The sequence below is a fragment of the Chiloscyllium plagiosum genome, chromosome 5 (assembly GCF_004010195.1).
Source record: "Chiloscyllium plagiosum isolate BGI_BamShark_2017 chromosome 5, ASM401019v2, whole genome shotgun sequence".
In the NCBI taxonomy this organism is placed as follows: Eukaryota; Metazoa; Chordata; class Chondrichthyes; order Orectolobiformes; family Hemiscylliidae; genus Chiloscyllium; species Chiloscyllium plagiosum.
Genome location: NC_057714.1, coordinates 100,860,909 through 100,888,196, shown reverse-complemented (window position 1 = coordinate 100,888,196; position 27,288 = coordinate 100,860,909). Strand labels below are relative to the sequence as shown.

The 27,288-nt window shown below is 42.0% G+C and overlaps 1 protein-coding gene across 2 annotated transcripts in view; it reads right to left on the bottom strand.

The window, feature by feature from the left end:
- The window catches only part of ptprn2 (protein tyrosine phosphatase receptor type N2), a 944,464-nt gene that overhangs the window by 60,307 nt on the left and 856,869 nt on the right, over positions 1-27,288 (bottom strand). For both annotated transcript variants that reach the window (XM_043690699.1, XM_043690698.1), the window contains one exon: positions 1,843-1,990. In XM_043690699.1, the coding sequence (XP_043546634.1) occupies positions 1,843-1,990 (148 nt within the window). The remainder of the gene's footprint in view (positions 1-1,842; positions 1,991-27,288) is intronic.

Genomic DNA, 27,288 nt, shown 5'->3' with positions numbered 1-27,288 from the left:
ATATGCTAAATTAATCCAGTCCTATTTTGCTAGCATTTGGCCCATATCCCTGTAAACCTTTCCTATTCATGTACCCAAAGAGTCCAAGGTTGTGGTAGTGTGCATAAAGAATTAGGCAAAAGTGAGAACTGCAACGTGAGGAGATTAGAGTTGAGAGTAAGGTGCTGGAAAAGCACAGCAGGTCAGGCAACATCCGAGGAGCAGGAGAATTGATGTTTCAGGCAAAGGCCCTTCATTAGGATGATACTGTGAGCTGAGGGGGTGGTGAGATAAATGGGAGTGGTGGGGCTGGTAGCTAAGAGTGCGATAGGTAGAAGGAGATGGGGTTAATGATGATAGGTTAGAAAGGAGGGTGGAGCGGATAGGCAGGAAGGAAGATGAGCAGGTAGGACAAATCATGAGGGCAGTGGCAAGTTAGAAGTTTGGAACTGGGATAAGGTGGGGGGAGGGGAAATAAGGAAACTGGTGAAATTCACATTGATGCCGTGGGGTTGGAGAATCCTGGGTCAGAAGATGAGGCATTCTTCCTCCAGGTGTTGGGTGGTTAGGGAGTAGCGATGTAGGAGGCCCAGGACCTGCATGTCCTCGGCAGAGTGGGAGTTGAAGTGTTCAGCCACGGGGCGGTGGGGTTGGTTGGTGCGGATGTCCTGGAGATGTTCTCTGAAGCTACTTGCAGAGTGCTACATGCTATATGCCTGAAACATCGATTCTCCTGCACCTCAGATGCTGCCTGACCTGCTGTGCTTTTCCAGCACCACTCTCTTAACTGCATAGAGGATTAGCTAATTAATGGAATATTGTCCTTCATTATAAAGGGAATGGAGTTTAAAAGTCAAGAAGCTTGTTAGAATTACATAAGGCACTTGTCAAACAACACCTAGAATATTTGAACAGTTTTGATGTCCTTTACCAAGGAAAGGTATATTGACACTGAAATCACTCCAAAGAAAGTTCACTAAGTTAATCTTGAGTATCAATGGCCTGTCTTATAAAGAGAAGTTGAATAGGTCGGGCTGTACTCATTGGAGTTTAGAATAATGACAGGCGACCTTCCTGAAATGTATAAGAGGCCTCGTGGGCTGTTAGGGTAGATGTGAAGAGGTTGTTTCCCCTTCAGGGATAATTTAGAAAGAGATGGGTATTATCTCAGAATAAGGGATCACCATTCAAGACAGATGATTCACTACCCAAGATAGTGGGTAGTGAATCTGTGGAATTCTTCACCACAGAGGACTGTCAAGGTTGGGTCATTAAGCATATGCAAAGCTGAGATAGATACATTTTTAATCAGTGGGTGAATCGAGGGCTGTAGGAGAAAGGAAGTAAAGCGCTGTTGAGGGTTATCAATTCAGCCTTGATCTCATCGAAAGGTGAAGCAGGCTGAATGGCCTACTTCTGCCCTTGTGTCAAATGATCTTACCATCAGATGCAACATATAAAGATCTTCAATATTTGAACATTTTAACATTTACATCATACAATCATTATTTAGACATGCAACAATGCCTCTATGTGCAGATAGATATAAAAGAACATCAGACACAAAGCAAAGGAGTGAAGAGGCTAATGTGATAGAGAAAGGCAAAATGGAGCATCTTGAAGATTTTCAAAGCAGTCAGCTGGATGTCAGAGGGAACTGGAAAGGGTGTGCTAAAAAAAAGTGATGTTTAATATAAGGCATGTTTTGCAACACTATGATACTTGGCAATGTTTGGAATCATTACTCGAGGGAAACATTCCTATGGTTGTTCGTTAATTTTATCTTCGTGTTTACAAATTTTGCATGGATAAAATAAACCTTCCCTCTGCTGTATCATGTCAGGATGAAAGAGGTGCACGTACATGGCACGACCAGTTGAGACCTGTTCTTCTTTTCATTCTCCTCCCTCTCTGCGATGCTGCTGGTGTTCGGTTCAGCCTGGTAGGCAGCCAGTGCTTCCCATTCTTTCTCCAGGCGGTTCTTGTTCCTCAGATGGTCCTCCATATAAGACTAAAACACAGCGGAGAATGCAAATGTTAAACTCCAAGTGGTATTCCATCCGTTTCAATGCATCACAGATATACTGTAAAACACATTCAAGATGAATCAACAACGGCACCACACGATCTTCATACAATTTATTTCTCAACCTTTTTGATGATTTGTGTGGGATTTGTCCCAGCTGCAGTGAATTTCTGTTGGATTTATTGAAAAAAAACATTGCTGTTTTTCTATTGGATCCAGCAGGATTTATTTTAAAACACATTGCCTTAAATTTTACCATGGAGTGCTTTTGTGTTTTTTTTAAATTTATTCATTTTTTTATGCGATGTGGGTATCGCTGGCTGGGCCAGCATTTATTGCCCATCCCTAGTTGCCCTTGAGAAGGTGGTGGTGAGCTTAACATGATGGCCTTGAATTTCCCTCTTTGCTATTTCAGCTACAGCTCTCAATAAGAAAACTATAATTTTCCTTAGGATTCAGGAAGACCTTTTTTTCTCCCAAGGTTCATGGGATCTACTAACATTTACTTTAAAAAGCCTACATGTTACAAAAACCAAGCTTTTCTCACATCAATTTTATTTTGGTAATGGCTTTTTCCTGTAAGCAGTGTTAATCTACTTCTTTATTCATTCATGGGATGAGGGCGTTGCTGGCTAGGCAAGCATTTCTTGCCCATCCCTAATTGCCCAGAGGGCAGTAAAGAGTCAACCACATTGCAATGGGTCAGGAGTCACATGTAATCCAGACCAGGTAAGGATGGCAGTTTCCTTCCGTAAAGGACATTAGTGAAGCAGAGGGGTTTTTCCTGGCAATCAACAATAGATTTATGGTCATCATTGGACTCTTAATTCCAGATTTTCTTCTTATTGAATTCAAATTCCACCATCTGACGTGGAAGGATTCAAACCTAGGTCCCAAGAACATTAGCTGGGTCTCTGGATTAACAGTCCAGTGATAATACCATTAGGCCATTGCCTCCTCACTTGCTTTCAGAAAGGAAGTTCATTCGGATACAATTGTCACAAAATCAATGGTTCTGGTCTGACTGGCTTCCAACAAAGACACCAAGCCAATCAATTCAATACAAACATCTCTGAGTCGTTCAAATGTATTTTTCTTTGATGAAAATCTGTTTTGAACTCAACAGATAGTTATTCAGAATGCTAAATCGCTGTCATTAATTTAAATGGAATTATTGTTGTGTCTTTTGTTGTGTCCTTCCCAAACGGCATTGTGGGTCTATCTACAGTGGTTTAAGAAGGTGGCTTACCACCACCTTCTCAAGGGTAACTCTGGTCAAGCAATACATGCTGGCCCAGCCAGCAATGCCCAGATCCCACAAGAGAATGAATTAAAAAAAACTATCCAACACTGTAGAAAATACATCATCAAGCCAGGTAATTCCTGAAGGTGGGGATGAAATCAAAGAAAAGCCCATGAGATAAATATACTGCATGTAACATAGGATTCACAGTAGTTGCAAATCAATACTTGCTATCACATAATACTTTCTATCAAATAAAATTTGAAATTGTAAAAAAAAATGCTTTGTCACACTAGTTTTTATTTGTCACTTCACTGTCTATAATACAGTTGATTCTGAGATTGTTTTTATACCAAAACCCAAAAAAACCTTGGAATGAACACAGTTGACATTGGCAGGACATAGGTACTGTGTCCAGTTCTGGTTGCCTTGTTAGAGGAAGGATATGGTTAAACTGGAGAGAGTTCAGAAAAGATTTACCAAGGAATGTTGCCGGGAATGGAGGGTTTGAGTTATAAGGAGACGCTGGAATAGGCTGGGATATTTTTCACTGGAGCATAAGAGGTTGAAGGGTAACCTTGTGGAGGTTTATAAAATCATGAGGGGCATAGATAAGGTGAATGGTAGTGTCTTTTCCCTAAGGTGGTTGATTTCAAGAATAAGGGGCATATTTTTAAGGTGAGAGGAAAAAGATATGTAGGGTAACTTTTTTACTGAGTGGTTCATGTGTTGAATGAACTTCCAGAGGAAGTGGTCGACGCTGGTACAGTTTCAACATTGAAAAGACATTTAGATAAGTACATGAATATGAAATGTTTGGAGGGATACGGGCCAAGTGCAAGCAGATGGGACTAGTTTAGTTTGGGATTATGGTTCGCATGGACTGGTTGGACCAAAGGGTCTGTTTCTGTGCTCTATGACTATGTCTGTATTCCTAGTGTGCTGCATGAATATAACTTATGTATTTGAACATGTGTGGTATACTGTCGAAAATACGAAAAGCTAGGACTCTCCCACATGACAATAGTATGAAACACAGAAACAAAAATATCTAGAGTAAAAATAAATCCACAAAAGTATGTGTAAAATTTGCTTCAATTGTAAATGACTTTCTTTAGGAAATGTGTAGATTTGTGCCAGTGAATTTGTGCACAAGTTGTTTTTCTCTCTTAAAGGGTGGTTCAAGTGTGGAATTCCCTTCCCCAGATAAGAGGCTGAGTTTTTAAATTTATTGAAGTTAGATAGATAGGTCTTTGTCAGAAAAAAAGAGTCTAGGGTAATGGTGTGTGGACAGGAAAGTTGAGCTGAGACCACAAACAGATCAGCCACAACCTTATTAATTGGTGGAGCAGGCTCAAAGGGACAAATGCTGCTCTTATAGGAGCAAATTACTGCAGATGCTGGAATCTGTACTGAAAACAACAAATGCTGGAGATCACAATGGGTCTACGGAGAGGGAGCAAGCTAACTTTTCAAATATACATTACTCTTCTTTATCTGAAGAATGCTAGCTTGTTAGCTTACTCTCTCTCCATGGATGCTGTCTGATCCACTGTGATCTCCAGCATTGTTGTTTTCAGTACCATTGCCCTTCTGTTCTTTTGTTCATAAAGGTGGTCCTTTTATTGATAACACTATATATAACAATCCCATGTAAGGTTTTCTCATGTTTCATGGGTTATATTGGAAGTCTTTATTTAGTCCTTCAGAATGTCCTAAAGGCTGTTTTTGGCCTCCATGTTAATGCTTCCCTTCAATTAGAGAAGTGATGGCCTAGTGGTATAATTGTTTGACTGTTCATCCAGAAACTCAGCAAATGTTCTGGGGACACGGGTTTGAGTTCTGCCATGGCAGTTAGTGACGTTAGAATTCAAAGGTATCTGGAATTAAGAATCTAGTGATAACTGTGAAACTGTTGTCAATTGTCAGGGAAAGATCCAACTGGTTCACTAATGTCCTTTAGGAAAGGAAACCGCCATCCTTATGTGGTCTGGCCTACATGTGACGCCAGACCCACAACAATGGGGTTGACAACTAACTACCGTCTGGGGAATTAGGGATGGGTAATAAATGCTGGCTTGGCCATGGATGCCCACATCCCATGAAGGAATAAAACAAGTTAGTTTGCTTAACCTTTCTTGGCAAACATTCATCTGGCATTTGACACGATGTCCTGCCCACCTTACCTAAGCTCTTTCAGCAGAGCATGGATACTCGGTGTGTTGATCAGGGAGAGCATTTTAGTATTGGGAGCCTTGTCTTGCCATCTGAACTTGAGTAGTTTGCACAAACAGCTTGTTTGAAAGTGGTAAGGCCTTTTTGTAAGCCTGGAGTAAATTTTCCACATCTCACAGGCTGCAAGACAGTGTAAAGGACTCTATAAATCTTTATTTTTGTTGAAAGTCTCATTCCTCTTCACCCCCAGACTGTTCTTGGTAACTTTTCAAGGGCGACACTAGCCTTAGTTATTCTGGCACTGACTATTGCTAAGTGAACCACTCTGGACAGAGTACAGCTCAGGTAAACAAATCCTTTCATTGCTTTAAGCCTTTGACCATTGAACATGACAATTGACTTCAAACAAGGCTTTTTGGGTACATGTCCTCAGTCTTTTTGATCTTGATAGTGAGACCGAAGTTATCATTTGCAGATGAGAAATATTCCATGTAATTCCTCATTTCTTGTATTGACCAAGCATTTACAGCAAGGTCATCGGCAAAAAGAAAGATATGAAGTGTTTGGCCATTCACTTTGATTTTAGCTTCTAATCAGCACACGTTGGCCGTTTTCTAATGTAACACATTTCAGTACCACAGAATACTTCATAACCATGGCAGAGACCAAGGTAGGAACAACTCACTTCTCCGATTCATTCCATTTCTGTTTGGGAAGGCAACAGGGGATTCTACAGCATCAAAGACACAAGGAGACCATGCTGTTGCAGAGCTGCACTACCAGAACAATGAATGTCTCTAGACAGCCCAAATCTGTCATGATCTTCCATTGACTCTCATGTTACACACAAAGGAACATGGGAACAGGAGTAAGTTACTCAATCCACCAAGTCTGCTTCAACATGATCACTGCTGATCATCCACCGCAATGACTTTCTCCCAGATTATCCATGTGTTTCTTCACACTATTGGTTCAGAAATCTGTCAGTGAACATATTCAATAACTGTGTTTTAGAAAATTCATTCGTGGGATGTAGGTATCGCTGACTAGGCCAGCATTTACACACCATCCCTAACTGCCCCACTTGTTGTGGTTTTGGAGTCACATGTAGACCTGACCAGGTAGGAAGACTGTTTCCTTTCATAGAGGACATCCGTCAATCCGATGGGTTTTTCCCGACGATCAACAACAGTTTCCTGACCATCATTAGACTCTTAATTCAAGGCTTCTTTTAAAATTGAATCCAAATTCCACCATCTGGCATGGCGGGATTTGAACCCAGGTCTCTGGATTAATAGGCTAGTGATAATGCCACTAGGCATTGCCTCCTTAGTTTCCTTTTTTAAACAAAAACAACCCTCTAAGTAAAACAGTATGCCTCATCTCAGTCCTAAGTGGCTTCCCTCTTAGTTTGAAATTGTGTCCCTGGTTATGGACCCATATCCCCTCTCTCCAACCCTCTTTCTTTATCTATCCCTGTAAATATATTGTAGGTGTTAATGAGATTACCCTTCATTCTTCAAAACCATACAGAGAATGCAGTTCTGTTTTCCTCATTCTCTTTTTAAAAGGACAGTCCTATCACCCCAGGAATAATCTGGGGAACCTTTCATTGCATTCCCTCTTTTGCAATAATATCCTTTCTATGGTGTGCCAACTAAAACTGCACACAGTAACACCAGTTGCAGTTTAACCAAGATTCTGTACAATTGAAGAATGACTTCACTACTCTGTATAAAATTGTCTTGCTATGGAAGTTAACATACCGTTGATTGCTTGCTGCATCTGCACATCAGCTTCACTGACATATTGACAAGGACATCTAAGTTCTTTTGTACATCTACAATTTCCAATCTATTGTCATGTAAGAAATAGTCTGTACCCCTGTTTCTTTTACTTAAGGGGATAGCCTCACACTTTTCCCCATTATATTCTATCTGCCATGTTTTTGCTCATTTAATGTGTTTGGCCAAATCCTCTTGAACCCATTTTGCACCTCTCTCATAGCACACATTTCCACCTAGCTTTATAGAATCATGGATTCCCTATAGTGCATATAGAGTCCATTCAGCTCATCGAGTCTGCATCACACTCTGAAGAGCATCTCACCCAGGCCCAGGCCCTCTTCCCCATTACCCTGCATTCCCCATGGCTAACCCACTTAACCTGCACATCCTTCAACACTATAGGCAATTTAGCATTGCCAATCCACCGAAACTGCACATCTTTGGACTGTGGGAGGAAACCGGAGCACCTGGAGGAAATCCACGCAGACACAGGGAGAACAAGCAAACTCCACACAGACAGTTACCTGAGGTTAAATGGCATCCTTACGTTATCCATAAACTTGGAAATATTAGACTTAGTTCCTTCAAACAAATCCTTGATGTACAGAGGAACCTTGATTATCTGGCATTCGATTATCTGAATTTCGGATTATCCGACAAGATCGCAAGGTCCCGATGCTTGGCTAAACAATGCTATTCGGCATTCGATTACCGGAATTTGATTAACCGAATGAAATACTTGGATAATCGAGGTTCCTCTGTATATTCTGAACAACTTGGACCTAAGTGCGGATCCTTCGGTACCTTGATCCATGAGAGCTTTGAGGTCACCATTGCTGGGGCTTGTTTTATAAATTCAGATTTATTTATTGAATTTAAATTCCACAAACAGCCATGGTATGACTAATTTCCCCAAACCATTGCACTTGCCTCCAATTGACTATGCCGCTATCTCCTCCAATAATCAATGCCTGGTTTACATCTCTGAAGATTCCAGAAAAACTGCCTCAAATTCGTACCAGCCATTTTAGAAATAGCCTTTTCATCCATGCTGTTGTTTTAAAGTAAACCATCACATTTGGAACCATAACGTGGGAAGTGCAATACTAACAGAAAAAACATGAAAAGCAAAAAGCACAGCATTACGAGGGAAAAGATAATATTAGCAAGGAAGCCATTAACAGGAGAAACTGAAGACTAACAGAAAAAGCAGGGCACTAACAAGGAAAGCAGGGCATTAACACAGTAAACATAATGAACAGTGAAAATAGAACACATACATAATACTAACAAGGAAAATAATTAACTGAGAAAAAAAACAGCATCAATGAGGAAGTCAATTAGCAGGAAAAAGAGCATTAACAAACAAAACAGAGAATCAACAGATGAAATAGCACCCTGACAGAGGGCACTATGCATTAACAAGGAAAGCAATTATCAGAGAGAGCAGAATGAACAGAGCAAAAAGGCATTAACAGAAAATAGCAGAATATGAACATAAAGAATGGAGAAAAGGCTGAAAGGAAATGGAAAGGGCACTAAGAAAGAAACTAAAAGATCACTATGAAATCTAAAAAGTGTTCATTAAAAGGCGTAGGAACATATATTGAGATGTTGTATTAAGTAGGGAGGAAGAACAGGGTGCTGAGAAAAGGCATGCAGAAATCACTGTGCGAGATGTCGAGGGCACTGAGAAAGATGGTGAACACAGAGAAGAGGGCAAATGAAAAAGGAAGACAATGCTGACAAAGCAGTAAGACAAAGCACATTGACAGAATAACAGAAGAAAGAGTGTTCAGAGGGGAGGAGAGTGTGGAGTGGATCGGAAGGACCAATGACAGAAGACTGAGAAGCACTGAGAAAGGGAAGGCAGAGAACACTAAAAAGAGAAAAAGGACAGATAGTGGTCAAGTGAAAGAGGAAACGTAGATTGGTAAAACAAAGAATTTTGCAATAGCATTTTACTATTTGTAAAATCGATAATCTTGTGCTTGTTGGGAAACATTGGGAAAAAAACTGAGTAATGTGCAACATAATTAGATTAGAAATTTGGATGCCATAATGTGGCAGAGCCAGTGTTGGACTGGATGGACAAAGTTAAAAATCACACAATATCAGATTACAGTCCAACAGGTTGATTTGGAAGCACTAGCTTTTGGAGTGCTGCTCCTTCATCAGGTAACTGTGGGACAGGATCATAAGGCACAGAATTTATAGCAAAAGATGACACTGTTTTTGTAACAGTACAACTGAAATGATATATTGAATATATAGTTAGTGTTAGTCTTTCATCTTTTAGAATGGGGTTGCAAGTTTCACTTCCTTAATATATAAATCCCAGAACTTCTTTTAAGTCACGTTCTCCAGATAATTTAAGGTTTTATAAAATAGTGTCACATCAGCAAAGATATGAGGTTAGAGTCTGTCTGTATCCAAACTTGAGTCTGACTGGTTCTATTTCCAAAGTAGGAATTTATAAAATATTACATGGATTGACTGCTTGCATTGACTGCCTACAGATTGTGCACTTTCTGAGCAAAATAGAATGTATCTACAAATATAATTCTGCAAATGCAAATTCACCCCATAGATGTGTGTGCGCGTGTGTGCATGAGAGAAAGAGAGTATGAGTGTGTGCATGTGAGTGTTTGCACGTGAGAGACTGTGTTTGTGTGTGTTCATGCTTAAGTGTGTGTGTGTGAATGTGATGGAGTATATGCCTATGAGAGGATATGTGCGTGTGTGTGATTGTGAGGGGTGTATATGTGCATGAGAGAGCGTCTTCGTAAGTGTGAGAGTATTTAAGAATGTATGTGTACATCTGCTTGTGTGTGTGTGTGAGAGACAGTGTATAGTGTAGTGGGGTCACCTGGGCTCACACATGAACCCAAGGTTCCAGTTGAGGCCATCCCCATTGGTACCAAACTTGACTATCAGCCTCTGCTCAGCCACCATATATGCATCAGGTATTCATGTGACTCAGCCAACATTGTATAGCTCATACACTGCAGGCAAGGATGCCCTGAGGCATGGTACATTGGTGAAACCGAGCAGACACTACGACAACAGATGAATGGACTCTGCGCAACAATCGCCAGGCAGGGATGTTCCCTCCCAGTTGGGGAGCACTTCAGCAGTCAGGGACATTTGGCCCTCAGATCTTTGAGTGACCATCCTCCAAGGTGGACGTCTGGATAAACAACAATGCAAAGTCGCGAAGCAGAGGCTGATAGCCAAGTTAGGTACCCATGGGGATGGCCTCAACCAGGACCTTAGGTTCATGTTACACTACAGGTGACTCCACTACATTATACACACACACACACATGCACAACCTCTCGCAGGCTTATACTCCATCACACCCACGCATGCATTTTACCAAGCATGCACACACACTCTCTCATGTGCACTCACACACACACTCACATGCACATACTCACACTCTCCCTCTCTCTCATGCACGCACGCACACACATATAAATCTATGGGTGAATTTGCATTTACAGGATTATATTTGCAGATACATTCTATTTTGCTCAGAAAGTGCACAATCTGCAGGCAGTCAATGCAGACAGTCAATCCATGTAATATTTTAGAAAGATATTTTAACTTAGAAATTTGGAAGCAGTCATCCCAACTAGTGATTCTCAAATTTCCATGTAAACCCCAAGATGTGGACTAACCAGTATTTCTTCACCAATTGCTTGGATGAAAAAGCTGGAAGTTGGTCTATTCTTGGTTCTTCTTCAACTGTGACATAGGACTTTGAATTTCCTCAGAAACACATGCTATTTACACTCGTGCATCTATGTTGGAAACCCATTTTCTGTCTCAAAATTCAAGGAAAGTTAGTTAAGTTAGCTCACATAACAGCTTAATAATTTCCTGTGCCTCATTTTCCAGAGCCTGTTAACGTAACCCCACCCTGACGGAAAGGAACTCGTGAATTTCCTGGATCTATGTTGATTTCCTTGCAGCAACCAAGTAACCCAAGAAATGTACTTTTAAGTGAAGGCAGTGCTGAGGTCAGCAGCAAGCAATGTATTTCATGACATGAGCATGGTGATCATTAATCCCCATATTTAACTCCATCTCCCACAATCTTGCTTAGTCAGTTATTTTTGCTGATCTTTTTGCAACTTCCTACACACATTGGTACAAGACAATGTGCCTCTTGTACACTTGGATGTATAACTCTTGTAATGGTGGGCATCAAATTTTAATTCTATGTAGGTGACTAGATTTTAAATGGATAAATATGAGACCCGTGAATTCATCAATAGATACTGAAGGACTTCATTTAATTTCAGAATGGGGCATGAGATCTGCCCATGTTATATACCAAGTAAGGTGGCATGTAGAACAAAGGGTGATGGGAATGGTTGCCATGAATTGATGCCAAGTTGGCACAGGGCCTAGAAAGAGACAAGGGAGTGGATGGAGAGGCACACATTGGAATGGAGTATAGATAAGGCCTTGGGAAGAGGGTAGAGGGGCATAAATTGTTTTGAGGGTATTAAGATGAGGGTCTTAAGGAGGCATGGGCTGGCATGGATTCAGCTTTGGCAGTATGTGAGGAACAAGGGATGACGACTGGTGGTTGTGTTTTGTTTTCTTATCTTTTTTAACATTGCTTCAACATTATGCTAATGTACCAGGGCAGGCTGCATGCCTATGCACACTCTGCACCCTCTGCAGTGTTTACAGGGTTGCCTGCTATGGCTATCAGAAAATCTGCACCTCCCCCCCCACCCCTGAAACAAAATTCCAAAGTCCCGCGGCACACTGTAGATGTTCGGGCTTGTGGAACAGGGAATTATCCTGACTCCGAGATCCCAACCCAGCAGCCGAAAATTCAGGTCTCTGTCTCAGAAGATAGATTGCTGTAATTTGTTCCACAATCCATGTTAGCTGCCAGATCTTTGTCTTGTCTTTCATTTTTCCTTGCCGTTCTTGAATAGTGGACAGACATTTGCAATTTTTCAATCCAAGGAAGCGATTCCAAAATCTTGATAGTCTTGCAGCTTTTATTACTTTCTTTGTAGCCTCTGCACTTCTTTTCATAGCTCTGACGAGAGTTCTGTGAGGAACTGATTTGCTAGGATGGCCCTCTTCCCACCCACCTCAACACGTGCAGAAGAACAATGTGATTGTAAAGGCCACTCCACCTTTCACAGAAGGAGAAGGTGCAAGCGTAGGAGGCATGACAAGTAAAAACATTGTGGTAGGAGATGTCTGCTTTTAAGTCCCTAACGGTGCTAGATCCTCAAGTTCCTGGAGATCATTACTTGCCCACTATGTGAGATCCATGGATCACTGCTACAGTCAGTTCTGCTATAACATGGTAGTTCCATTCTCGTGCAAACCCGTGTTATAAGAAAATCATGGAATAGCAGCACCTTTTAAACGAATGCAGCTGGAATCGTATTAAACACTTTAAAACATCACACTTTCGAAACAGCGTCCCCATTTCGTCAATTGATTTATAGCAAATTTATGTTTAAAAAAAAAGCACATTATAACAGAACAGCCCAAATTTTCATATGGATTAGATTAGATTAGTTTAGATTTATTTATTGTCAAGTGCATTGCAAATACAATGAAAATATTGCTTAGTGTCGCCACTGTTCAACGCCATCTTGAAGCACAGAAAATAGAGCAAGACACAGACTATTAAGGCAAAAAATAAAGCAAACGAGCCTATCTTCACATTCCCTTCTTGCTACAGCTCACAACGATCATGGGCTCCATCACCTCTGCCTGTGCTCCATGGGTTCCTCCAATGTGCCATGGACCTGGGACTGACTGCTGAATCGCCGCCATGCATCCTGCAGTGGGCCCACCAACACTGCCTCTGTTGCCATGGCTGACTGGCTGCTGCCACCATGAGTCCAGTGTTGGGCCTCTATCTCCACCACCACCCCAACACCACTGAAGCCACGTTCCTCTGCCAAGCCCCGCTGGAATCATCTTGGAATCTGTTCTTGAAGGCTGTGTCCCTCACAATGACCTGCGGCCTCACCTGCACTCTCTTCCTTCCCAACACACTGTGGTCCCTCTTCCAACACTGTGCCCCTAGCAATGGTGTGTGGTCCTCTTTCCAGACTCTTCCCTAACTATAACAGGCTGTCCCACTCCCTCTCTGTTCCTCTAGCAACAACTATTGTCCCCACTCCCACTGTGCAAGTGCAAGTTAGTTTCACTAGAAATCATGGTAGAGGTTCACATTTATCTTGTCACCAGTGTACAATGATGCAGTATGCTCTGTCATGCCATTCTTAAGCATGCCAGGTCAATGTTTTATTTCAGAGCATCTATTGTCCACTGCTTTGGCCAGGACCACTTTTTTGTGTCAATTGCACACAGTTGCTGACCACTTTCTCAGAGTTGGCCCTAAACTTGCCCTTCAATAGCCAGCATTGACTTCAATGGATCCAACATTCCAAATCTGAAAAACGCAAACCCATGAATAACATTCCATGACGGAAGAAAAAGAAATAAATAGCATTGCAAACAGCTCTCTCACATGTTTCTTCAATGAACTTAAATAGTATTTAAATGTCGATCATTGCTTCTTTCAGTAAAGCAATGTGGCCCGTTGCAATTTCTTTTTTTAGTATTCCCAACAGAACTCAAGAGAAGCAACATTACTATGGCTTGCAAAACCTCATTGCAAATTTTTATTAAAAATGTCACATGCTATTTTTTTAGCATTAATCTTGGAACTAGCTATAAGCAGATATATCACATGTAAACAAGAAACAGGCAATTCAGGTATGGCATGGTAATCATTTATAGGCCTCAGAATAAACATTCACCAATCACACTTTGTAGTGCACAGTGAATTACAGCATTTTTGCCCGAAATGTCGATTTCCTGCTCCTCGGATCCTGCCTGAGCTGCTGTGCTTTTCCAGAACTACTCTAATCTTGCATCTCAAAACACACACCCAAATGTTCTTGCTTTATTCAAATTAAGGAGCTTATGCTGGGTCAAAATCCTGGATCTCTCTTCCCAATAACATTGTGGGTGTACCTACATCACATGGACCACAGTGGTTCAAGAAGGTGGCTCACCACCACTTTTGCTACAGTCACTAGGGATGGGCAGTAAATGCTTATGTGATGTCCATGTGCCAAGAAAGAATACAAACATGATCTGACTACATCAAGCATTCAGTCACGACAATAATAAGGAGCAGGCTGTTCACGTAAAAAGGAGACCAACAAAAATTAAAAATCAATAACTTTATCCTTGATTTTATGCTTCACTCTGCATATGCTCAATTTATTCCACAACCTAGCACATTATTGGCTGGGAATCAAACTTTCATTATTCAGCCTTGTGTACTCAATTAATCAAGATTGTTATTCACCAAGCCATCAGGAGAGCAAATATTACATCCTTTTCGTGGAGTTTGTAAGGTAATTATTGGACACATTTTAAAAAATGTTTATGCTGTATTAATTGTAATACTTTAGCTTCTAAATGTCTGTGATACTCATAATAGGGCCATACAGGCTCTTGGCTCAAGCAAAGGCTGACAAGGCTATATTCAGAGTCCTGGTATCCTACAGCCTGCTCTCCTGTGCATCAGAGGAAGTGCTGAGCTACAGCCTTTGAGCAATGAGAATAGGGCATGTTGTCCTCTCAAAGGATGACAACATATACATATCCAAGTAAGTCCTTCAACCAACACACACTCGGGCACTGGAAAGTCAGCTGGACCATACTACCTTGCCGGGTGATGCAGTGAATAGCCAGGCCCTCCCAGCTCCAACCACTTAAGGCTGGTGACCACAAAGCTCTTCAAGGGACCTTTCATTACCCATGGCAGCCTCGTTCTTCCTCGGTTCCAGTCACTAGGAGAGAACCTCATAGGAACGCTAGAGTCAGGATGAAGCATTGAAGTCTCTTGCTGTGGGCCCACAGTTCGGTGATAATGAAGGTGTAACTTCAGACCCTCTGGTTGCAGCCAAGTGTTGGAGACCTCCCTCTTTCTTACAGTATTTTGTCCTGGGTTGCTTCTGTGTTAAAACACTTTTAGGTGAATAGACCTGATTCCGAATCCCCTGACAAGAAAGACTGACCTTAGTCTGGCTTCTACCTTCTGACTTGTCTGGTTTGTGTGGATTAAGCTAGAATGCCACAAGGACAATATAATTCAAGCACCTTGCAATCATTCCCATCACCTCACTGTGTAATCGCTAAAAAAGACCGTATGTCTTTAGAAGACTCTAATAAAATAGATTCAGGGAATTATTCCATGTAAATAGTGAAATGGTGAGAGAAATATGCTTTAGAATAACAAGAAACCAGTCAACTGTAGTCAATATGGATTTAAGAAGGGAAAGCCTTCATTATCAACTTCCTTGACATCTGAGGAATTGATAGCATAAATGGACAACTGGAAACCTTACAAAATCATGTATCTAGACTTCCAAAAGTGCCCTGACAGAAGCTGGATGATAAGCCATAATTAAAAGATGATGGGTCAAAATAACAAGTGCTGATGAGGTAAGATATTTGAGATGTGGAAGAACTGAGGGACTGTCCCAGGGCTTGGTGTTGCAAGTTTTGTTTCTCATTTACTTAGAGTCAGAGATGTACAGCATGGAAATGGATCCTTTCGTCCAACTTGTCCATGCCAATCAGATATTCTAAATTAATCTAGTCCTATTTGACAGCATTTGGCCCATATCCCTCTGAACCCTTTCTAATCATGGATCCACCCAGATGCCTTTTAAATGCTGTAATTGTACCAGCCTCCACCACTTCCTCTGGCAGCTCATTCTATACTTGCCCCACCCTCTGCGTGAAAAAGCTGCCCATTAGCTCCCTTTTATACATTTCCTTGCTCACCTTAAACCCTTTCGTTTTGGACTCCCCTACCCTGGGAAAGAGACCTTGGGTATTTATCCTATCCATACCCCTCATGATTTTATAAAGCTCTGTAAGGTCATCCCTCAACCTTTGATGCTCCAGGGAAAATAGCCCTACTCTATTCAGCCTCTCCCTATAGCTCAAACCCTCCAACACTGGCAACATCCTCATAAATCTTTTCTGCATCCTTTTGGGTTTAGCAATATCATTCCTATAGCAGGGAGACCAGAATTGAATGCATTATTCCAAAATTGGCCTAATCAACGTCTTGTACAGCCACAACATGACATCCCAACTCCCGTACTCATTGCACTGACCAATAGAGGCAAGTGTACCAAACACCTTTTCACTACCCTGTCCACCTGCAACTTGACTTTCAAGGAACTATGCACCTGCACCCCAAGATTTCTCTGTTTGCCAACACTCCCCAGGACACTACCATTAAATGTATAAGTTCTGCCCTGATTTGCCTTTCCAAAATGCATACCTCACATTTGTTTACTTAGGTGGCTTGGATTCAAGACTATTATTTTGGTTTGGAATACATTGCCTGGAAGATTCAATGGTGCCTTCAACACATATCTGAGATAGAAATGAACTACAAGTCTATGGGAAACAGCTGTAGAATGGAAACCATACAGTGTCTGATAGGACTACACCTTGGGTGTTGCTTATAATCTGGTCATCGAGACAAAGGGAAAGGTGTCATTCAAGCAGATAAAAGTCACAAAGCTCTTCCTGAGTGACAGTAGACTGAGTAATGAAGTGACAGGGGCTCTTCCGTTCCGCGACTAGGAATTGCCTGAGATTTAACCTGAACAGTTGTGAGGACAAAAAGCGTTTCTGGCTTAGCCAAAATGGCATTGGACGTCTGCTTCCAGACGTTCCACCCCTGAATCCGGCAATGTCCAGTGGGGTAATGAAGCTAGGTTATAGTTTGCACATTCATAGTTCGTGACACTTACACCATAGAATTTGTTGGAAAAGATCTAAACTTACTGGAGCTTTTTTGCGGAGGTAGGGTATTCTTCTGTACATAAGGATATTGTCCAAAGACAGCTTTGGGAGAGGTCAATAATCTTTGGTATTGTTTAATATAGACATAAATATGCATAAGAAGTGAATAAACTGACTGTAACTGTCAAGATTCCACAAATATTCCCATCCTCAAGGATAGGGGCATCCAGCTCATCAACACAAGGTTAAAACATTTGCAACTATTTTCAGCCAGAAGTGCAAAGTGGATGATCCACCTCAGCCTCCTCCAGTGGTCCCCAGCATCATAGATACCAATTTGTAACTAATTTAGTTCACATGACATCAAGAACTGGCTGCAGGCACTGGATCCTGCAAAGGCTATAGGCCCCCTGACAATATTCTGGCAATATTACTGAAGATTCATGCTCACTGATGCTCAGTTCGAGTTCTGCCAGAGCCTCTCAGCTCTTGAGCTGATTACGATCTTGGTCCAAACAAGGATAAGAGAGCTGAACTCTACAGCTGTGGGTATCAGCAGAAAAATCTCTAATGGTTGGAGTCATACCTGGCACATAGGAAGATGATTATGGTTGTTGTCCATCATGTACAAGGCACAAGTCAGGAGTGTGATGGAATACTCCTCATTTGCCTGGAATGGTGCAGCTCCAACAACACTCAACAAGCTTGACACCATCAAGGACAAAGCAGCCGTTTGATTCACCACCTTCAAAAGTCACCCCCTCCATCAATGACGTACAACAGTAGCTGTGCATACCATCTACAAGATGCACTGCAGAACATACCATGGTCCTCCTGAGAGCACCTTCCAAAGTTGATCACTTATATCAATTTAAGTGCGGATTAACAATGTCTCTCAAAGCTTAACTTGTATAATTTACGTACAGGAGAATCACACTGAGTTCAGTATATATAAATCTGTGGAGACACAAATATCTTTCAGAGCTCATTGACTCATTCAGAACTCCATTCAGAATTCAGTGCATTTAAAACCATGAATGGGAAATATCAATATGAGATTGTGTGTTTCAATGTATGTTCTGGAGGGGGTCACTGAAATCTCAGTATATTTCAAACTATAGACAGGAAAATATCACACAGAGCTTAGTGTAGTTACATTTATATCTGAGAATGAATAACCCCCTCAGTTCAGTGTGTTTAAATGCATAGAGAGGATTTAAGTCCATTAAACAAGAATTTCTTAAAATCTTTTGTCAGACAATTGATATTTGTATATCCATATATGGAAATATCTCTGGGCCCAGTGTTGGTTAATCTATATCCAGGAGTACGTTACCCAGAGTATTTCAAACCTGGAGGATATTGCTCAGAATTCAGCATTTTTAAAACTATGAAGAGCGGAATGTCAGCGGAAGATCACTGTTATAAAGCTATACTCAGTTTATCACACAAAGCTGTGAATTTAAACAGACAGATAGAATGTCATTCAGTGTACAGTGTGTTTACAGCAATATACAGGTGAATGTCAATCAGAATGCTGCTTAAATCAATATTCAGGACAATGCAGAGCCCAGGGTATTCAAGTCTATATACAGCTGAATGTCACTCATAGCTCAGTGCTTCAAGTCTATATTCAGGGCAATGCCATGCAGAGTTCAAAGTGTTTAAATCTATGTGCGGGAGATTGTCAATCAGAGCTTTGTGTGTTGAAATCTGTAAAGGTGAATGTCAATCACAGCTCAGGGTATTTCCATGTACATACAGGAGATTGTAATGTAGAGCTCAGTTTGTTTAAATTTATATACAGGTGAATGCTGCTATAAGCTCCTGAATTTGAATTTTAATGCATGTTTTATTTAAAATTCCTTCATGGATGAGGGTGTGGCTCGCCAGGCCAAAATATATTGCCCATCCCTAATTTCCCAGAGAGCATTCAAACACCGAGCCTATTACTGTAGTCTGGAGTCACATGTAAGCCAGACCAGGGAACTTTGGCAGATTTCCCTCTCTAAAGGACATTAGTGAATCAATGGTTTTTTATGACAATTGGTAATGGTTACATGTTCATCACAAGATATAGTATTTAAACTCCAGACTTTTTTTTTCAAATTTCACCATCTGCTATGGAGAGATTCAAATCCATACCATGAAACCTTTAGCTGTGAAATATGAATTACTACTCCACTTAGACTATCACAATGCCACCACCTCCTCTAAATATGAATCATGCTCTGAGCTGAGTGTATTTAAAACTATTGGCAGTGTGCAATCACTGTCTTTATATCTGTAAATGGAGTATCTCACACAGAGTTCAGTGCTCACCAATCTATTGATAGGAGGATGATACTTAGAACTCAATGTGCTTTAACATACTTACACTCCCTCGTCCCTGTATCCTCCCTCAATCCAGACTCCCCTGCCTCTTACCCCAACCCTGCCTCTTACCCCTGACCCTGCCTCTTGCCCCACATCTGCTGCCCCGCACACCCACATGCCCCCTCACCACTTCTCCATTAGACAAGAAGAGCTAAACTGTGAGGAACATGGGGAGGGGCGTGGCACGGCCTGCCTACAACAGTAGTAGACTCGCCACTTTTTAGGGCATTTAAATGACCATTGGATAGGCATATGGATAAGAATGAAATAGCGTAAGTTAGATGGGCTTTAGATTGTTTCCACAGGTCAGCGCAATATAGAGGGCCGAAGAGCCTGTACTGCACTGTTATGTTCTATGTGCTATATGTTCTATACGTACAATGTCACCCAAGGCTTACTATGTTGGCCTATACATTGGGGAATGTCAGTTAGAACTCAGGCAGAACAGTGGGATCTTGGGATGTTTATCCACAAATCTCTGAAGATGGCAGAGCAGGTAGTTCAAAAGGCATAGAGGACGCTTGCCTTTATCAGTTGAGGCATAGAATGTGAGAGCAGGGAGGTCATGTTGGAGCAGTACAGAACTTTGGTTAGGCCACAGCTGGAATACTGTATGCAGTTCTGGTCTCCACTCTATAGGAAAGATGTGATTACACTGGAGGGATTGCAGAAACATTTCGCCAGGAAGTTGCCTGGGACTTAGCGATGAAGAACGGCTGCATAAGCTGGGGTTATCTTCTTTGGAGCACAGAAGGTTGAGGATGGACCTGCTAAAGGTGTATGGGTAGGGTGAATAGAAAACAATTGTTCCCCTAGTAACAGAGGTCAATACTGTCGTGGCAGAATTTTAAGGTCAAAGGCAGGAGGCTTAGAGGGGATTTGAAAAAATATTTTTTCACCCAAAGGGTTGTAGGGACCTGGAATATACTTCCTGGGAGGCAAGTTGAAGCAGGAAACCTTGCAGATTTTAAAAAGTAGGTCGATGAGCACTTGAAATGTCATAACAGTCAAAGCTTTGGGCCTACTGCAAGACAGTGGGACTAGTGTATGTTTAGTAAGCTTTGGTGGTCCAGAGTTATTGGGCCAAAGGGCCACTTGTGTACTGTAGGATTCTATAATCCTTGTTCAGTGTGTTAAATCTATGTACAGAACAATGCTACTCAGATCTTACTGTGCTGATTAGTTCTTTGGCAAAACAGAGATTCAAATGAGATGGGCTGGGTGGGGTGACAGTACTGATTAGGGAACTGTAGCATTGAAAAGAGAAAATGCTCATGAGGCAGCAAGGACAGAATCTATTTGGTTAGAGCTAAGTAGCAAAAAGAACATGATCAGAATACTGGGGTATTCTATATGCGTCCAAATAGGAAGGATGATGTTTTTGACAGTTTTAAATATGGCAGACAAAAGAAAAGCTGTTTCATTAGCTGGTGATACAAGGGAGATACGGGAGAATGTGAGGGAGAATATTTTTACGAAGCAAGTAGTAATCACTGGGAATTCACTGTCTCAGAAGGTGATTGAAGTGAACAGAATGAGTCACTTCAGAAGGAACCTGGATGGGCACCTGATGGAAATAAACATGTCAGGTTTTGGGATATAACTGGAGTGGGATTGACTGGGTTGCTACTCAGAGATCGGGAATGCACCTCATGGTCTGAATGGTCTTCATTCAATGCAATACTGACCCTGCAACACCATCCTATACATATGAATTATGTTATGTATATATATAGGAGAATGCCCCTTGAAGCTAAGTCTGCTTAACCCAGATAAAGAAGGATGTCACTAAAATCTCAGTTGGCTAAATTTTATTTCTGGTTGTCTACGTCGGTTACATTGGGTTTTTTGGAAGGTTTCTTGCTGTAAGACATGGTGGATTTTTCTCATCATATCTTACCAAACACACCTTAGTAACTGCCTACCACACTCCTATAGTGTCTCTCATGCCTGACTTTCCTCCACATTGTGCCATGTTGCATTCCCAGAACAACTTGCCATTTCTGGGATATCCCAGTCATCTCTTGCGTCCACGCCATCTTTAAAAGCCCATTGTTCTAAAAGCACTGTGTGCCCAGAGTTGCCCTCTGTAATTCCTGACATCTTCCCTAGACATGGCAGACAGGGGGAATTAGACGGCCTACATTCTGGGCAGGTTCCCGGAGGTCCTGTTGGACCGGGGTGGTGCAGAGGCAAGATTCCTCTTCCCATGGACCAGCGGTGGAGACCATGATAGCCGGCTCCAAGGTGATCACCTGAGGTAAAGTATTCTTTGCCATCTGGAAGAATGCACAGCATACAGCCATAGAGTCATAGAGCTGTACAGCATGGAAACAAACCCTTTGGCCCAATCCGTCCATGCTGACCAGATATCCCAACCCAATCTAGTCCCACCTGTCAGGACCCGGCCCATATTCCTCCAAACCTTTCCTATTCATATACCCATCCAAATGCCTCTTAAATGTTGCAATTGTACCAGCCTCCACCACTTCCTCTGGAAGCTCATTCCATACCTGTACCACCCTCTGTGTGAAAAAGTTGCCTCTTAGGTCTCTTTTATATCTTTCCCTTCTCACCCTAAACCTATGCCCTCTAGTTCTGGACTCCCCGACCCCAGGGATTAGACTTTGCCTATTTACCCTATCCATGACCCTCATAATTTTGAAACCTCTATAAGGTCATCACTCAGCCTCCGATGTTCCAGGGAAAACAGCCCTAGCCTGTTCAGCCTCTCCCTATAGCTCAAATCCTTCAACCCTGGCAACATCCTTGTAAATCTTTTCTGAACCCTTTCAACATCTTTCCAATAAGAAGGAGACCAGAATTGCATGCAATATTCCAACAGTGGCCTAACCAATGTCCTGTACAGCTGCAACATGACCTCCCAACTCCTGTACTCAATACTCTGACCAAAAGAAAGCATACCAAATGCCTTCTTCACTATCTTATCTACCTGCGACTCCACTTTCAAGGAGCTATGAACCTGCATTCCAAGGTCTCTTTGCTCAGCAACACTCCCTAGGACCTTACCATTAAATGTACATCTGCTAAGATTTGCTTTCCCAAAATGCAGCACCTCGCATTTATCTGAATTAAACTCCATCTGCCACTTCTCAGCCCATTGGCTCATCTGGTCAAGATCCTGTTGTAACATGCGGTAACCGTCTTTGCTGTCCAATTTTGGTGTCATCCGCAAACTTACTAGCTGTACCTCTTATGCTCGCATCCAAATCACTTATGTAAATGACAAAAAGTAGAGGACCTAGCACCGATCCTTGTGGCACTCCACTGGTCACAGGCCTCCAGTCTGAAAAACAACTTTCTACCTTTGAGCCAGTTCTGTATCCAAATGACAAGTTCTCTCTGTATTCCATGAGATCTAACCTTGCTAATCAGTCTCCCATGGGGAACCTTGTCGAACACCTTACTGAAGTCCATATAGATTACATCTACTGCTCTGCCCTATATGAAGCACTATCACTGCACTAGAATAAAAAATACCTTCTCTTTGAGACCTCACTCTGTCTCTGCTACTGTCCCCACCTCCCACCAAGGCTTGTGCTCTATCATTCTCACCATCACCTACAACATCTTCCCTCACTCGCTGTCACCCCAACACCACTACCTTTCACGTTTTTAATTAATGCTTAAATTTAAATTTTAAATGTTGATCTCGCTCTTCGTACATCGTCTCTGCATGCATAATGTTGTATCCCTCACTCTGTTCTATTGCCCTTATGCATTTTGTATGGTATGATCTGTCTGTACTGCATGCAAAATAAAACTTTTCACTGTACCTAGGTACATGTGATAATAATAAATCAGTTCAAATAAATCAATTGACTAATGCTGCATATGCTGTGCACTGCCTATTCATTCACGCGGGACATCTCCCCACACATAGTAACAGCAACAGTTGTGCCACTCAGTCTGGTCTTCCATGATACCTGAGAGTCTCTCATTCCATAAGATGAACAGACCATAATAGAGAAGAAAGACAAATTGCTGTGCTGCCCTTTATTTGGGCCTTCACCCCTCTGTGAGGAGACAATCCTGACTATCTAACTGCCTCAAGCAGGACCTGGGTTAGTATCAGAGGCTGCCCTTGATGTACTGTGCTGGGAACTCTGAGTGAAGGCTATCCCCCGTGACTGTACTGAGGCCACTGTCAAGTTTCAGACTACGTGTTTGTGGTAAACTGCAAAGCGAGACAACAGCAATATGAACATGACAGCTCTAGGTGACTGTCTAATGCACAAACAGGCAAGGCAAGACAAGGCAGAGATGCTATGAGCATCCAGAAAGGGTCAGAAAGGCTCCCCTCTTAAGGGTGGGGGAATGGTCTAGTGGCATTATCTCTAGACTATTAATCCAGAAACTCAGCTAATGTCCTGGGGACCTGGATTCAAATTCCACTACAGGAGATGGTGGAATTTGAATTCATTAAAACATCTAATGATGACTATGAAGCCATTGTTTGTCACTAATGTCATTTAGGGAAGGAAATCTGCCATCCTTACCTGGTCTGGCCTACATTGTGGTAGACTCTTAACTGCCCTCTGGGCAATTCTAGATGGGCAATAAATGTTGGCCTGGCCAGCAATGCCCTCATCCCATTAAGGAATACAAAATAAAAAGAGTAAGTGAGTGCTATGACAAAGAGTGAAGAACCCAGAGATATAGCCTGTACCAGTCCATAAGCAGGATGCATGTCCCTGAGCTCACAGTGTCCTTGCAGCAGCATTACAGCGATGGTTGCTAGTGTAGCCAGTGATGTAATATTGAAAATCAGAAGCACAGAAGTGACCTTCAAGTGGATTGGACATGCACCATGAGGGATCTTAGCGGTTGGCACTTGTCAGATGTCAATGTCCGTGGATGTTGGGTCATGTAGCATGCGCCCGTTGATCATGTCTTGAGATGTTGGGATCCAGTGTCAGAGCAAGTAGCCAGCTGATCCTGCCAGATGCTTGCTTTGGTTTCCTTGTTGAGTTTTTCCAATATCAAGCTTGTTTGGTAAGCTGGGAGTGTGAACATTATTGAGGCGAGTTACAGTGTTAACAAGGGGTTGAACATTAGGGTGGAAGGGAGGCTGCAGAAGGACTTGACAAGCTAGGTGAATGGGCAAAAAGGTGGCAGATGATATACAGTGTGGCAAAGCGTGAGATAATGCAGTTTGGTAGGAAGAATAGAGGCATAGAAAATTTTTTTTAAATGGGAAAAGGCTTTGGAAATCTGAAACACAAAGGGACTTAAGAGTCCTAGATCTGGATTCTTTTAAAGTTGACATGCAGGTTCAGTTAGCAGTTAGGAAGGCAAATGCAATGTTCGCGTTCATTTCCAGAGCACTAGAATATAAAAGCAAAGATGTCCTGCTGAGACTGTATAAGGCTCTGGTCAGACCACATTTGGAATACTGTGAGCAGTTCTGGGCCCAGTTTCTAAGGAAGGATGTGTTGGCATTGGAGGGCATCCAGTGATCCTGGGGATGAACGGCTTGTCATATGAGGAGGGAATGAGGACTCTGGCTCTGTACTCAATGTAACTTAGAAGGATGAGTGGGAGATCTCATTGAGTTATACAGAATACTGAGAGGCCTAGATAGAATGTATGTGGAGAAGATTGTTCGACGAGTACAAGATACTAGGACCCAAGGACACAGCCTCAGATGAAGGGATGACCCTTTAGACCTGATGAAGAGGAATTTCTTTAGTGAGAGAGTGGTGAATCTGTGGAACTCATTGCCACAGAAGGCTGTGGATGCCTAGTCACTGATTTTATTTAAGACAGAGATAATTAGGTTCTTGATTAAATCTATTTAAGATAGAGATAGGTAGATTCTTGAATAGCAAGGAGATCAAAGGTTACAGAGGGAAGACAGGAGAATGGGGTTGACAAACATATCATTAAAATGGTGCTGGAAAAGCACAAGTCAGGCAGCATCTGAGGAGCAGGAAAATTGACATTTCAGGCAAAAGCTTTTCATTAGAATGACAAACATATCAGCCATGATCGAATGATGGAACAGCCTTGATGGGCCTAATGGTCATATTAATCCATAGCAATGGGCATCATGACATTGCCTGGCAAGAATCTCTACTATACTGGTTGTGAGAAGCATAAAGGAAGGAGCAAGATGATCTCAACATTGAGGCTTCACTCCATTTGTCACCCAATTCTGCTAAACATCTCACCTTAAGTCACATCACTCAGATTCTACCCACCCTTTGTTTAAATCTATATTGCTTCTCAAAATGTAGTTTGTGATATACATGAATGATTTGGAGGAAGGTGTAGGTTGCTTCATTAGCAAGTTTGCAGATGGCACTAAGATTGGTGGAGTAGCAGACAGTGAAGGGACTGTCAGAGAATACAGCAGAATATGGATAGATTGGAGAGTTGGCTAGAGAAATAGCAGATGGAGTTCAATCTGGACAAATGCGAGGTGATGTATTTTGGAAGATCCAAGTCAAGAGCGAACTATACAGTAAATGGAAAAGTCCTGGGGAAAATTGATATACAGAGAGATCTGGGTGTTCAGGTCCATTGTTCTCTGACGGTGGCAACGCAGGTCAGTAGAGTGGTCAAGAAGGCATAAGGCATGCTTTCCTTCATTGGTCGGGGTATTGAGTACAAGAGTTGGCAGGTCATGTTACAGTTGTATAAGAATTTGGTTCGGCCACATTTGGAATACTGCATACAGTTCTGGTTGCCACATTACCAAAAGGATGTGGATGCTTTGGAGAACCTGCAGAGGAGGTACACCAGGATGTTGTCTGGTATGGAGGGCGCTAGCTATGAAGAAAGGTTGAGTAGATTAGGATTATTTTCATTGGAAAGAAGGTGGTTGGCAGGGGGGGGGGACCTGATTGAGGCCTACAAAATCATGAAAGGTATGGACAGGATAGATAGCAAGAAACTTTTTCCCAGAGTGGAGGACTCAATTACTTGGGGTCATGAGTTCAAAGTGAGAGGGGAAAAGTTTAGGGGAGATATATGTGGAAAGTTCTTTTTGCAGAGGGTGGTGGGTTCTTTATAGAGGTGAATGTTACTGTGAACTCTTGAGTATTTAATCTACATTGAAAGAGTCACACAAGACCCTTCAGTCCATCATGTCCGTGCCGGTCAAATACAACCACCTAACCATTCTAACCCCATTTTCCAGCACTTGGCCCATAACCTTGTAAGCCTTGGATTCACAACAGCACATGTAATACTTCTTAAATATTATGAGGGTTTCTGCTTCGACGTGCTGAGTCCTTGATTCCCACTATCCTTTGGAGGAAAAGGTTATTTTTACACCCACTCTACACCCGTTTGCCTCTTACCTTAAACCTGTAACCTCAGTGGTTGATCCCTCCATGCATAGGAAGGGTTTCTTCTTGCCTATTCTATCCATGCCTTTCATAACTTTGTACATCTCTGTCATACTCACTCTCAATCTCCTCTATTCAATCTCTCTTCAAAGCTCTCTAGCTAGGTAACATGCTGGTAAATCTCCTCTGCACCCTCTCCAGTGCAGTCACATCCCTCCTATAATGTGGATGCAAGAGAATGTTATTCAATGAATTGAATTGAATTGAATTTATTGTCACATGTATCGAGGCATAGTGAAACACTTTGTCTTGCAAACAATACAGGCAGATCACATAGTTAAGTAGCATAGCTAAGTAAATAATAGGTAAACAGCGGCAAAAACAAAAACACAGGGACAGGCAAATGTTAAGAGTTTGTGAGTCCATTCAGTACTCTAACAACAGTAGAGTAGAAACTGTTATGAGACCGGCTGGTGCGTGTGTTCAGGCTTCTGTACCTTCTCCCCAATGGTAGAGGTTGCAGAAAAGCATTGCCAGGGTGAGATG